General features: G+C 44.9%; 1 protein-coding gene across 1 annotated transcript; it reads right to left on the bottom strand.

Moving 5' to 3' along the window:
- Positions 1-1854: 1854 nt before the first annotated feature.
- Positions 1855-9761, bottom strand: TEX30 (testis expressed 30). The gene is made up of 6 exons (XM_056109228.1): positions 9701-9761; positions 6193-6262; positions 5304-5534; positions 4295-4346; positions 3078-3283; positions 1855-2320 (listed from the first exon to the last, which is right to left on the bottom strand). Exons 2-6 carry the CDS (start codon positions 6205-6207, stop codon positions 2147-2149), a joined length of 678 nt encoding a protein of 225 aa, XP_055965203.1. The 5' UTR covers positions 6208-6262; positions 9701-9761; the 3' UTR covers positions 1855-2146.
- Between the last annotated feature and the right edge of the window lie 2602 nt (positions 9762-12363).

Here is a 12363-nt window from a genome sequence, read left to right as displayed (position 1 = left end):
CCCCTGTACTATTTCTCTGCACTTAAAAAGAATTACTTAGATTAAAATTTTATACATCAATCTCTGTGAACTTCAGAAGACACAATTCCTAAAAAAAAACATTTCTCTTACTCAATTGGATTATCACTTGCTCGAGAATTAAAAAATTTTAAAAATAAGTCTAAATTGAAACCATTTTCCATTACCTCCAGGAATAGTAAATTCTGTGGTTCTTTGTGATCAGGAAAATACAAATTGAGTTGCCAGATTAAAAAATATATATATTAAAACATTATGAGATGTATCATGCTAACTTGAATCTTGTATCAACATTTTAATATCTCATTGTTGTTCCGTAGGACACATGATAGCTTCTCTCTGGAGGTCCTGCCTAATTTTTTTCTTAAGAGTACCTCAATTTTATATTTCTTTTTTACTAGAGTTTTGATGATAGCACTGTTCCTCTTTCATAATCTCCTTTGAGCACATAACAATGTGCGTGAAAGGTTTATTGAGTTCTTATCTTCCTGGAGCACTGCGGGGTAACAGGTTAGATAATAGATACATCCTACAGTCTACCATTCACTAGATCCTACCTGCATGTATTTATGATCTTTATTCAAGTTCAATTGTCATCTTGGATTTTGTCTTTGCCCAAAAGAGCCCTCCTAAATACATGGGAAGCATTCATTACTTCTAGAAGAAATTTCAGCAACCCCTTTGACTTTTCTTGGGACAAATATAGCCTCCTCCATGTATGTACACACAATATATATTTTTTTTCTCTGCCTTATGGGCCTCACCTAGCTGTTCTCATGGATTAGTCCGGGCTATATGCTCAGGAATTATACCTGGCAGTGCTCGGGGACCATATGGGATCCTGGGTATTGAACCCAGGACAGCCATGCATGAGGTAAGTGTCCTACCCGCTGAACTACCACTCTAAATGATTTGTTGGGTTTTGCCATAAAATTCAATGCAGCTGGTAAAATACTAAAATTTTCTTGCCTCATGGCATTCTCTAATAATTAACTTAATAGGAGATTCCATGCTGCAACATAGTTCCTTAACTCTCAGAGCTAGCTCTCAGTGATGTATATGTCAATAGATTATACTGATTAGTATGTCAGTGAACAGCTCTTATAGAACTGAAAAGGAACCTCTAAGTACCATTCCTGCTGATTCTGTTTCTGTTGAGGTAACGCTTAGGCTCCTCCAGGCCTTTATCCTGTTAACTACTGACCTACTAATAAGAGTCCTACCAGGGGTCACTCCTGAGTACAAACCAGGAATGGTTCGAGAATTGTTAGAGATGATTTGAGAAATACCTTTTCTCATACTTCCCATCAAAACTACCATATGATCAGCAATTCCACTCCTAGGTAGGAATCCGAAGACAAAGTACACGTTTGAAGATTCACTCACGCCTATTATGTTCATTGTAGCACTACATACAATAGGGAACATTTGAAGACAACTCCAGTACCCCATGACAGATGAGCAGATAAAGAACATACTATCTACATATATAATAGAATACTGTCACCAGAAAAGATGAAATCTTGTCTTCTGTAGCAACATGGAACTGATAGGGGTCAAGCTAAGGGAAGTAAGTCAGGAGAAAAACAAGTATCAAACGCTCTCTGCTATGTAGGCCCTAATAAATCTTCAAACTCTGCCCACAGACCTAAGAGTACCAAAAGGAAGGGCAGGATAGGGTGTGGGCTAAAAGAATCAAATGAAGTGTGGTGGACATAGTGTGCGCAGTACAATGTACCCCTAAAACACACTCTCTTACAAATCAATGTTATTGCAAGAGAAATAATAAAAAAAAGACTACTGCAAACTCAGCTGTATACAATGAACACACCAGAGTAACAAATTCAAATGTTTAATATTTTTCTCAAAACGTAACTATATTAATGAAAATAAATTATATTTAGACCACCTTCGCTATTTGTACATCATCTTTATATAACAGTGCTCTCCAAAGACATCTTGTAAAGAACTTTAATTCACAAAACATGTTTCGAAAAAATAGGGGGAACATCAAAGAACATTAAATTAGTCTGAAATATATCTCATAATGCTGAGAGGTATGTTTTTTTTAAAAATCAAATGAACTGTATTTGTATTCAAAATAACAAGGGCTCCTAACTAAAGACAATTATTTCTTGTCCATTTCAGTGATTTTCTGGATCCAAAACAAAATCTGTGTGTTGATTTCTCTGAAAACATCATTTGTTGACCGTCCTTTTACTGCCATGGAATGATTTGCCTTCTCAATCCAGTGGATTTTATTAGGAGCTTGCATCTTCTGTGCCACTTTCTCCAACAAGTTCTAAAGGAGAAAAAAAAAAGTAAGAGTAGTAAAAAGATTACTTTTTGTCTTACCTTGTCTAATCTGACTTCGATTTACCAAATATTCATACAAATCGACTCTGGGGTCAGAGAGAACACAGGGCTTACAGGGCTTGCCATGAACACAGCTGACCCAGTTCAAATCCCAGCACAGAAGGAGATCTTATGAGAACCTATAGGAGTGATCCCTAAGGAGAGCCAGGAGTAAACCCCGTGGAAGGAGAAAGCACTGCGTGGATGGTCCAAAACCCTAAAAAAGAATTAAACCTACCCTACTGACGTTTTTTTTTTTGGGTGGGGGGGAGGTTGGGGCCACCCCTGTACTCAAGAGTGACCACTGGTGATGCTCTGGAAGCATATTTGGTGCTGGGGTGGAACCGGGGTTACACATGCAAGCCAAGCACTTTAGCCCCTGTACTATCTCCCTGGCCCTTTACAACTTTTGAAACAACATATTGTAAAAGAAAATGTAAAAAGTCCCTGTCTCTCAAACACAGTAGCACTGCACTGCACTGTCCTCCCGTTGTTCATCGATTTGCTCGAGTGGGCCCAGTAACGCCTCCATTGTGAGACTTTGTTGTTACTGTGTTTGGCATATGGAATACGTCACGGTAGCTTGCTCCGGTCCCTCAACTCAGCAGTTTTAAAGAGAACTGAAAGTTGCAAAGTAAAAGCTTACTCCCTACATATTTTTCATTCCTTCTCCCTCATTCACACTAACACGAACTGTAATTCACCTTCTCACACATCTCATCTGCTGAACCCGACACAAACAGTACGGGTTCTTTTATGCGAAAGAGGTCTTCGTCTCGAAGTTTATGCTGCTGCTTCGGACGGTGCAGGGGGTAGGAAATACAAATGAGACCTCGAACGAAATCGTCAGCATCATCTGGCTCAATGTGGCACATTACAGAAGCAGCTGCCCTTGAGCCCATGGAGCGACCTAAAATGAATTAAAATTAAGTTCATTTTGAAATAAAAACATACACAGAAAGGAGTGATGAACCTCTAAAAAGTGGCAAGTAACAAGCTGTAATACTCAAAATGTTTATCTACAGCAAAGAATTGATTCTGAGTCAAGTCAGGGGCAGAGAAAGCTATTATATTCTAATTAACACATAGAGGCCCGGCTGAGCCAGGTTCGATTTCTCCACCCCTCTCGGAGAGCCTGCCAAGCTACTGAGAGTTATCTCACCCGCATGGCAAAGCCTGGCAAGCTACCCGTGACGTATTCGATATGCCAAACACAGTAACAACAGGTCTCAAAATGGAGACATTACTGGGCCTGCTCAAGCAAATCGATGAACAACGGGAGGACAGTGTTTATTTATATTTATATTTAAACTTGCTTTAAACTAATGTCAAGGAGGGGCTGAAGCGATAGCACAGTGGGTAGGGCATTTGCCTTGCATGCAGCCGATCCGGGTTCAATTCCCAGCATCCCATATGTTCCCCCGAGCACCGCCAGGAGTAATTCCTGAGTGCAGAGCCAGAAGTAACCCCTATGCATCGCCGGGTGTGACCACCCCCCCCCCAAAAAAAGCAAAAAATAAATAAATTAATGTCAAGGAGGTAGCACTGTAGTACTGTCCTCCCATTGTTCATCGATTTGCTCGAGCGGGCCCAGTAACATTTCCATTGTGAGACTTGTTACTGTGTTTGGCACATCGAATACGTCAAGAATAGCTTGCCAGGCTTTGCCGTGCAGCCAAAATACTCTCAGTAGCTTACTGGGCTCTCCGAGAGGGCAGAGGAATAGAACCTGGCTTGGCTGGGCCGGCAGCTTGCAAGGCAAATGCCCTACTGCTGTGCTATCGCTCGAGCCCACAGTCAAGGAGGTGATTTACCAAAACAAAATATCCTAAATTAGCCTGTTTATTTTAATTACTGATCATCTATTCCTACAGCAGTATCATTAGATTTAAAAACTAGTGTTGATAAATAGTGCACTTACCTCCAAGGAAAACACCTGCAAGTTTGTATTCTGCTGAGGTCTTTAGGTAATTCTAAAAAAAAAACCAAAAAAAAAAAAAAAGATCAATTCTTACCCTGCAAAATATTCTGTTAGAGAACCAGCATGTTTCTCAACATTACTGAAAAGTAAAAATCTTTGCAAAGACAACCACAAAATCTTAAGACATTTTTCTGAAATAGGTATCCAGGGTTTTGCTATTCTGACTATGCCTTCAGTATCAAATGCTATATTGGGTAATAACAGCAACATGTTAGCAAAATCACATGTGACTGGTCTACAAATATTCAGTCAAGGATTTTTTTTTTTTTAGAAATGTAAAAAGGTAGTAAAAACTTCTAAAAGAAAATAATATACTTCTACTACTATAAAGCTCTGAAGAACTTAGCAAGGGTAAAATCATTCAAAATTTCATGTTTTATCCAGGAATTTAACACATTTCTAAATAAATACAGAAAACAGTGCCGTGTTCATACATTCACAGTGAAATTGGAAAAATATCCAGAAGTATACTCAAAAGTTGTTCCAAGAAGAGAATCACATCGTAAGGAATTTCCCTTGGCAGTATCAGGAAGAAACATTTGTGATGTGAGCATTCATCTCCATGGAAACTGACAGACAAAAAAGGGGTATCTAGCCATGAACAGCTTTCATGTATTTTGAAGGTTTGTTTTCTTGTTTTTTGTTTTTGCCTGATTCTGCGCTCAGGGATCACTCCTGGCATGTTCTGGGATCACACCCAGGCTGGCCATACAAGGCAAGTGCCCAACCTGCCGTACGGTACTATTTCTCCAGCTCAATGTACTGAGTTTTAAGTACTAATATTAAAAAACTTCCTAAATTTGGGGTGAGGGTGGTGCCAGGAACCAAAGCCAGGGCTCACTCTTGCTACCACTGAGCTACAATCCTTGCCCCCAAAGATTTAATTATACCAAATGACTGCTAAAAGGTCTTACATTTCTATTAGTAAGAGAGAAAACAATTTTCTTACCAAAACTGATTTATATGCCTTAATTCTATGTACAATGTTAAGGCCTTTACAGGTAAATCTCAGGCAAAAGAAGCCATGAGAGGCAAGATGGGACGCCAGTGACATCAAATGAGGGAGATTCATATCTCCTGAAGCTCCATGTGTAAGAATAATTCCGTATGTCAGGCTCTTGTTGGGCACCAAACAAACCGCATCTAGTAATTTATTTCCAAAAGGTATTTTTAATTTAACCTGGAATTCAAGACAATAAAATAATAAAATATTTACTTTTTCACCGATTAAGACAACCGAATATGTGTATACACACACACACACACCCACCCACATACACACAGTTTGTGAGACCCACGATTCAAGACATCACTTTCAAATAAAAAGGACATCGCTAATATTTAAGAGAGTTATTATGTGTCAGAACTGTGATCAGTGTTTTATATGTCTGAACTCTAACTTTTCTATGTGTCAAGCATTCTTATCAGCATTTACAGAAGCAAATGCTAAGGCACAGCAGGTTAAACGATACGCCCAAAGTTAGTCACCAGCTAGTATAACAAGCAGTCCTAAGTTTGGACCTTTATTTTTATTTTTGGGCCGTACCTGGTATGTTCAAGTCTTACTCCAGGCTCTGTACTCATGGATCATTCCTGGCAAGGCCAGAGGATGATACGGGATGCTAGGAATTGAATCTGGGTTGGCCACATGCAAGGCAAACACCTTACTCCGAGATACTGTACTATCTCTCCACTCCCCAGAGTCTTTATTCTTAGCCCAAAGCTGCACTGTTTTACAGTGCAAGCTGAAACAAAGAAATTACCCTAGAACTATTTGATTTGGGGGTAGGAGGGAAAGGAGCCCTGAAAAATGGAAAGTATATGAAAATATGTATTACCTCTGTAAGACTCATTTTCACTGTTCAGTAACAAACTTAAAGTGCATTACATCTACGAAGCAAAGGACATCTCCCTGAAAAGAAGGTTCACTGTGAAAAATGGGTTGGCAGACATGGACATAAGAAGAAGGAACAAATTCAGGAGCTAAAATAAACACATTCAGAATTAGTACTCGAAGAACTGGTATCTTTAAATGTGCATTATTTGATTACTTCATGGTTTCTATGAGCACTCCGAACTGGTTATAGGCCTAGGTATGGGGCCGACAGATGTTACATAAGACAAAACAAATTTGATATAGACATGGAAACCCAAAGGTGGGGGGGGCTTTCTTTTGGGAGGGGGGGAGCACGCCAGGCAGTGTCCGGGGGACTCTAAGATGTGCCAGAAATCAAACCAAGTTGTCCGCAAGGCAAGTACCGTCATTGCTGTACTATCTCTCTGGGTCCGAAGAAAATTCTAATCTAAGTAGAATGGTGTGCCTTGACATATATGCACAAATATGCACTTGAAGATTTTTTTTTTCATTTTTTCCCCTATTAACTTCCGTCAACTTATTTTCAACTTCAACTTTCAACTTCAACTTCCATCAACTTATTTTCAACTTATCTTTCTAACTCACCTCCTTGGTCATTCTTGTTTCCAGATCTTTCTCCCTGCAATAAAAATGTAGACATCCTACCCTTTGTCACACGCCTGGGTAGAGTGTCCCAGCAGACGGAACATACGTGGTCACTACTGACTCTGGCCTTGGCTACATGACTCGCGTTGTTTAACAGAAAATACAGAGCAGTTTCAAAGAGCCTTTTGCGACCTGAGGCACGCCAGTTTCTAGAAGTCTTGTTGAATTCTTGCCATTAAAAAAAAGGGGGGTAAGCTTCAGGCATTTTAATTTTCTTTTAGCATGGATCTCAAAATAAAGATACACAGTGGATAGAAAATCCACTGTGCTCAATCCACACTGGTTTGAGCACAGCCTAATCTAGACAAGATCTAAAGCACGAAAGCAGTATGAAACGCTGATCTGAAGAACCAAGAACACCAAGTCTAGAAACCACTGAAAATTCAGGGTTGTTATGTAGCATTCCTTTCTACCTCAGGAGATCTTTCGTTATTCAGGGTTATCAAAAATAAGAATCTCCATTATACATCTACGATTCACGGATCAAAAGTTAGCAAAAAAATGAAAAATCTCATCCCACTTTCATGGTGCCAGCCACATCTCCTCATCAAAGGCCATTATCAGTATTTGCTGATTGTGGTATCATGCTGAGCTGTTAGCAGCACACCTCTCCTTTTTGCTTTTACACACTGGTGATGCAGGTTTTTTGGGGGTACAGTAACATTTCCATTTCCCCCACTATATATCCCGGTGATGATTTTTTTCCCCCTTTTATCCAAAAACCTTCACTTCCTTTTTTTTTTTTTTTTAGGACCACATCCGGCAATGCTCAGGGGTTACTCCTAGTGGTGCTGGGGGGACTGTTTGGGATGCCAGGGACTAAACCTGGGCCAGCCATGTAAAGGTAAATGCCCTACCCACTGGACTACCTCTCCAGCCTCCGTCTTTCACTTTCACTACTGCAAAGGCAAGACTGTACATAATTTCACCATCAATTAAAAATGAACACCAAGATTGTGTCCAATCTTTTGCCCTACACTGCAGTGAGTGGCAGGCATTACAGTGACAGTATTTTTCACATGGTGTAGGTATATGTATGAATATCACTTTCTGGAAGAGCTGTGCCCAGTGTTACGTACCCCTGCAAGTTTTCAAGAAATACATTTTTTTTTGTACACAGGACAAAACATTAAAATAAATTTAAGATGTAGTTTGCCCCTTACTATTCCTTTCAAACCCTAGGCCACAAAGCTTCTTCCCCTTTCCAAAAGCAAGAACAGTGACTATCAAGTAGAATTCCTCTGAGTCTAAAGTCTGTGTATGTGTGTCTTTGTGTGTGTACAGAATTCCCTTTGGGGCATGTGTGTACTGGGATGTATGTCTAGAGCGGGATGTGTATACAAGTGTGTGTACAGGGGTGTGTATGTACTTGAAGTGTGTGCATTGAGGGTTTGTGTGTAATGGACATGTATGTAGTGGTGTGTGTGCATGCACAGGGCTGTGTATGGGGTATGGGTGTGTGATGGGGCTGTGTACAGGGGTATGGATGTGTGTGAACAGCATGTGGCTAGGGGTGTGTGTGTATGGAGGTATGTTTGTGTATGGAAGTGTATATGAAAGAAGGTGTGTAAGAACGTGTACAGGGGTATGTGTGTACTGGGGTGTGTGTATAGGGGTAGGTGTATATTGGAGTGTGTGCATGGTGGTAAACGTGTATGGGTGTGTGGAGGCTGTATTTATGGGGTATGTACTAAGGGCATATATGGGGGTATGAGGGTGGGTGTGTATGAGGGTGTGTTTGTATGGGTGTGTGTACTGGAGCATGTGCATGTTTGTTTCTGTGAATGAGTGTGTGTGGGAAGGCGTATATATGTGTGGGAGCTGTGTACTGGGGTGTGTACTGAGATGAGTGCGTTTGGGGCTGTGTACTGGAGCCTGTGTACTGTGCTAGAGTGTGTATGTGTGGGGATATGTGTATATGGGAGCTGTGTACTGGAGTGTGTGTACCGGGATGTGCATGCATGGGGGTGTGTACTGGGTGTGTACGGTGGTGTGTGGGAGGCGTGTGCACTGGGGTCAGGTGTAGGGGGGTGTGCACTGGAGTTTGTATATGGTGCTGTATGTGGGGATATGAGTATATAGGAGCTGCACTGGGGTGCGTTCATGGGGCTATGCATGTACCAGGGTGTGTGGAGGGTGTGGACGGCAGTGTGCGGGAGGCGTGCGCACTGGTATGCATGTACGGAGGTGTGTGCCAGGTGTGTACAGCGATGTGTGTGTACAGGGGTGCGTGCACGGGTGTGTGTTTGTGTGTGTGTGCCGGGTGTGCAGGGCAGTATGCGGGAGGCGTGTGCACTGGGGTGTGTGTACAGGGCTGTGTGTCGGGTGTGTAGGGCCGTGTGTGTGCATCAGGGTGCGTCCACGGGGATGTGTGCCGGGTGTGTACAGCGGTGTGTGTGCGCACTAGGGTGCGTGTACAGGGGCGTGTACCAGGAGTGTAGGGCGGTGTCTGGGAGGTGTGAGCACTGGAATATGTGCACAAGGCTATGCGTGTACGGGGGTGTGTACAGTGGCGTGTGCGCGCACTGGGGTGCATACACGGGGGTGTGTGCGGGTGTGCAGGGCGGTGAGCGGGAGGCGTGTGCACTGGGGGGGGGGGGGTCGGCTGTGCGGGGCTCCGTGAGCGACTCCCGCGTGTGCCCATCTGGTCGGGGCATCCCCGGCCCCCGCGTCCCCCCTGACCGTAGCCCAGCCCCGTCCCCGCGGGACCCCCGTTGCCCTCCCGCGCGTCCCTCGGCCCAGGCCAGGCCCCGCCGACCGCCCGTTCGCCCCGCCCCGCGGGAAGCCGCGTCCCCTCCCGCCGCCGCCGCCGCTGCCGCACTCACCGGGCCCGAAGCGCCTCGGCGCGAACCGCCCTCACCCCCCGCGGGGAGCGAACCGCCGCCGGCCGACAGCGCATGCGCGCCCGCCCGCCCGCGCGGCATGCTGGGAGCGGGAGTCCTCCCCTCCTCCTCCCCTCCCCTTCCTCTCCCCCGCCTCTCCCCGCTCTTCCTCTTTCTCCTCGTCTTTTTCTCCTCCTCCTCCTCCTCTTCCTCTCCTCCTCCTCCTCTTCCACCTCCTCCTTTCCTTCTCTTCCTCTTCTCTTTTTCCTCCTCCTCTTCCTCCCCCTCCTCTCCTCTCCCTCCTCTCCTCCTCTTCCTCTCCTCCTCCTCCTGTCACACCTCCTCCTTTCCTTCTCTTCCTCCTCTCTTTTTCCTCTTCCTCCTCCTCCTCCTCCTCCTCCTCTCCTCTTCTCCTATCCTCCCCTCCTCTCCTCCTCTTCCTCTTCTCCTCCTCTCCCACCGCTCTCACCCCTCCTCCCATGCGTCCCCGTAGCCCGCGCAGTGCATGATCCAAAGTCGTGGACGCTCTCGGTCACCCCCGGCGACCTCGCCAGCATCCCTGCAGTGTTTGGCGCGGCGGGCAAACCGAGGCAGGGTCCTGGCGGCCCCCATCTCCCCGGTACACCCAGGTCCACCCCCCACCCGGCACTTACGCTGCCTTCCGGGCGCAGGGGCGTGAACGGTGTCCCGGGCCCGGTCTGCGCGCCCTGTCCCTTCGCAGCCCATCCGCGCTGCCGCCGCTGGCCCCTTCTCTCGCGCAGGCAGTGAACCGTTCTGCTGAGAACCTGCCACGGCGCTTCTCATCTCCCACAGCCACAGCCAAACGCCCCACCCGCACCTGCCAGGTGTTTGGGTGTGCGCCCCTCCTTGCTCTCCGCTCACCACCCCAGCAGCCGGGTGTCCTGGGCTCCAGCCTCACCGAAGGGCGTTTTCCTGGCTCTGGACTCCTTTAGGAGAGATCTTTTCTATATGGGGATGGTGGAGTCTGGGGGCACAGCCTGTGGCTCTGGTGCCCAGGTGCTGGCTGCCTGCTGAGGGGACCATAGACAAGAGTGGGGTGCAGGGGATCTAACCAGGTCCCAACGCAAGGCAACAGCACATTAATCCCAGTGCTATGTCTCTGGCCCCCAACTCCGAGTTTCCTTTACTGCATCCTTGCTTCCTAATTTTTAGCTACGCTTGAAAAACCACTTACTTCCATACAAAGTACAAGTCAATGATTTTCAGTACATTGGCAACCCTCAGCCTGATCTAAGAAAAACACTCCCTTCTTTCCCTCCCTCCCATCACCAGCTGGCACCTGTGCCCATTTGCAGTTACTCTTTGTTCTTTCCTCTCACCCAGGCAACCTCTTACACACTTTCTCTAAAGATTTGGTGTTTTTTTTTTTCAGGATGTTCTGTATGAAAGGTTTATGGTAGGTGGTCTTTGCGTTTTTTTCTCTTTTTTTCTTTTTTTGTCTCCTTAGAAAAATGCTTCCAAGGTTCATGCATATGGTAGTATGCTAATACAAACAAACACTGTCCTCCCCCTTGGTCATTGATTTGCTCAAGCGGGCCCAGTAACGTCTCCATTTTGAGACTTGTTGTTACTGTGTTTGGCATACTGAATACCTCACGGGGAGCTTGCCAGGCTCTGGGCGTGTGGGCGAGATACTCTCAGTAGCTTGCCGCGCTCTCTGAGAGGGGCGGAGTAATCAAACCGGGGTCAGCCGCACCGCAAGGCAAATGACTTCTTACAATTCATTTCTTTTTGTTGCAGAGGATCCAATTCTTTGCATATACTATTTAAAGGTCCATTTACCAACTGATGAATGTGTAGATTGTGTACTGTCCTTTGATTTAAATAGCACTGCTATAAGAATCAGAGATTGAGCACAGGGTGAGGAGAGAGAGATGTGAAGGTGCTGAACTGCTGTCTGGGAAGATGCTAGGTAAGTATCAGAAATGCAGCCAGAGCAGGAAGTGGCAGGTGCATGGTGGCCCTGTGGGCCCTTGGAGGAGGAACCAGGCTTCCACCCCCTTGTCCTTCCCCAAGCAAATGTGATTTCATCCTTGGATCTGCAGAACTGTCAGAGAACAAATCTGTGTTGTCTTGAACCACTACATTTGTGGTAATATGTCACAGCCACAACAGGGAACTAATTCAAAATTTTATGGATGTGTAGTAAAATTTGCCTTTCATGTGACTTTCACATCCCGCCCCTAAATAGGTTTCTGCTTTTGATTTCTCATCTATTTAAAAGCATTTTATTTATTTATTTTTATTAAAAATTTTTTTACTAGTGAGACATCATGAGGTACAGTATCCCTCCCACCCCCCATCCCCTCCTAACCCACCCTGTCTCTGTGGCAGGGCATTCCCCTCTGTTCTCTCTCTCCTTTTGGGTATTGTGATTTGCAAAAGAAACATTGAGTGGCAATTATGTTTGGTCTATAGTTTATTTTCAGCATGCTTCTCCCATCCTGGGAGGATCCTCCCAACACCTTTATTTGGTGTTCTCCTTTCCATCTGAGCATCCTTTTCCCCTAGTATGTGTAGTTGGCCTCCAAGCCATGGAGTAAAATTCCTGGTACTAATCTAGGCCATTCTTGGGTGTTAGTCTCCTATTTTGTAACTTTATGTTCCCCAGATGAATGCAATCTTTCTCTATGTCTATCCCTTTC

This window comes from Sorex fumeus, unplaced genomic scaffold, assembly GCF_029834395.1.
Source record: "Sorex fumeus unplaced genomic scaffold, SorFum_2.1 ptg000008l, whole genome shotgun sequence".
NCBI classification, from domain to species: domain Eukaryota; kingdom Metazoa; phylum Chordata; class Mammalia; order Eulipotyphla; family Soricidae; genus Sorex; species Sorex fumeus.
The sequence above is the reverse complement of the archived record's forward strand: the minus strand, read 5'-3'. Positions and strand labels throughout refer to the sequence as shown.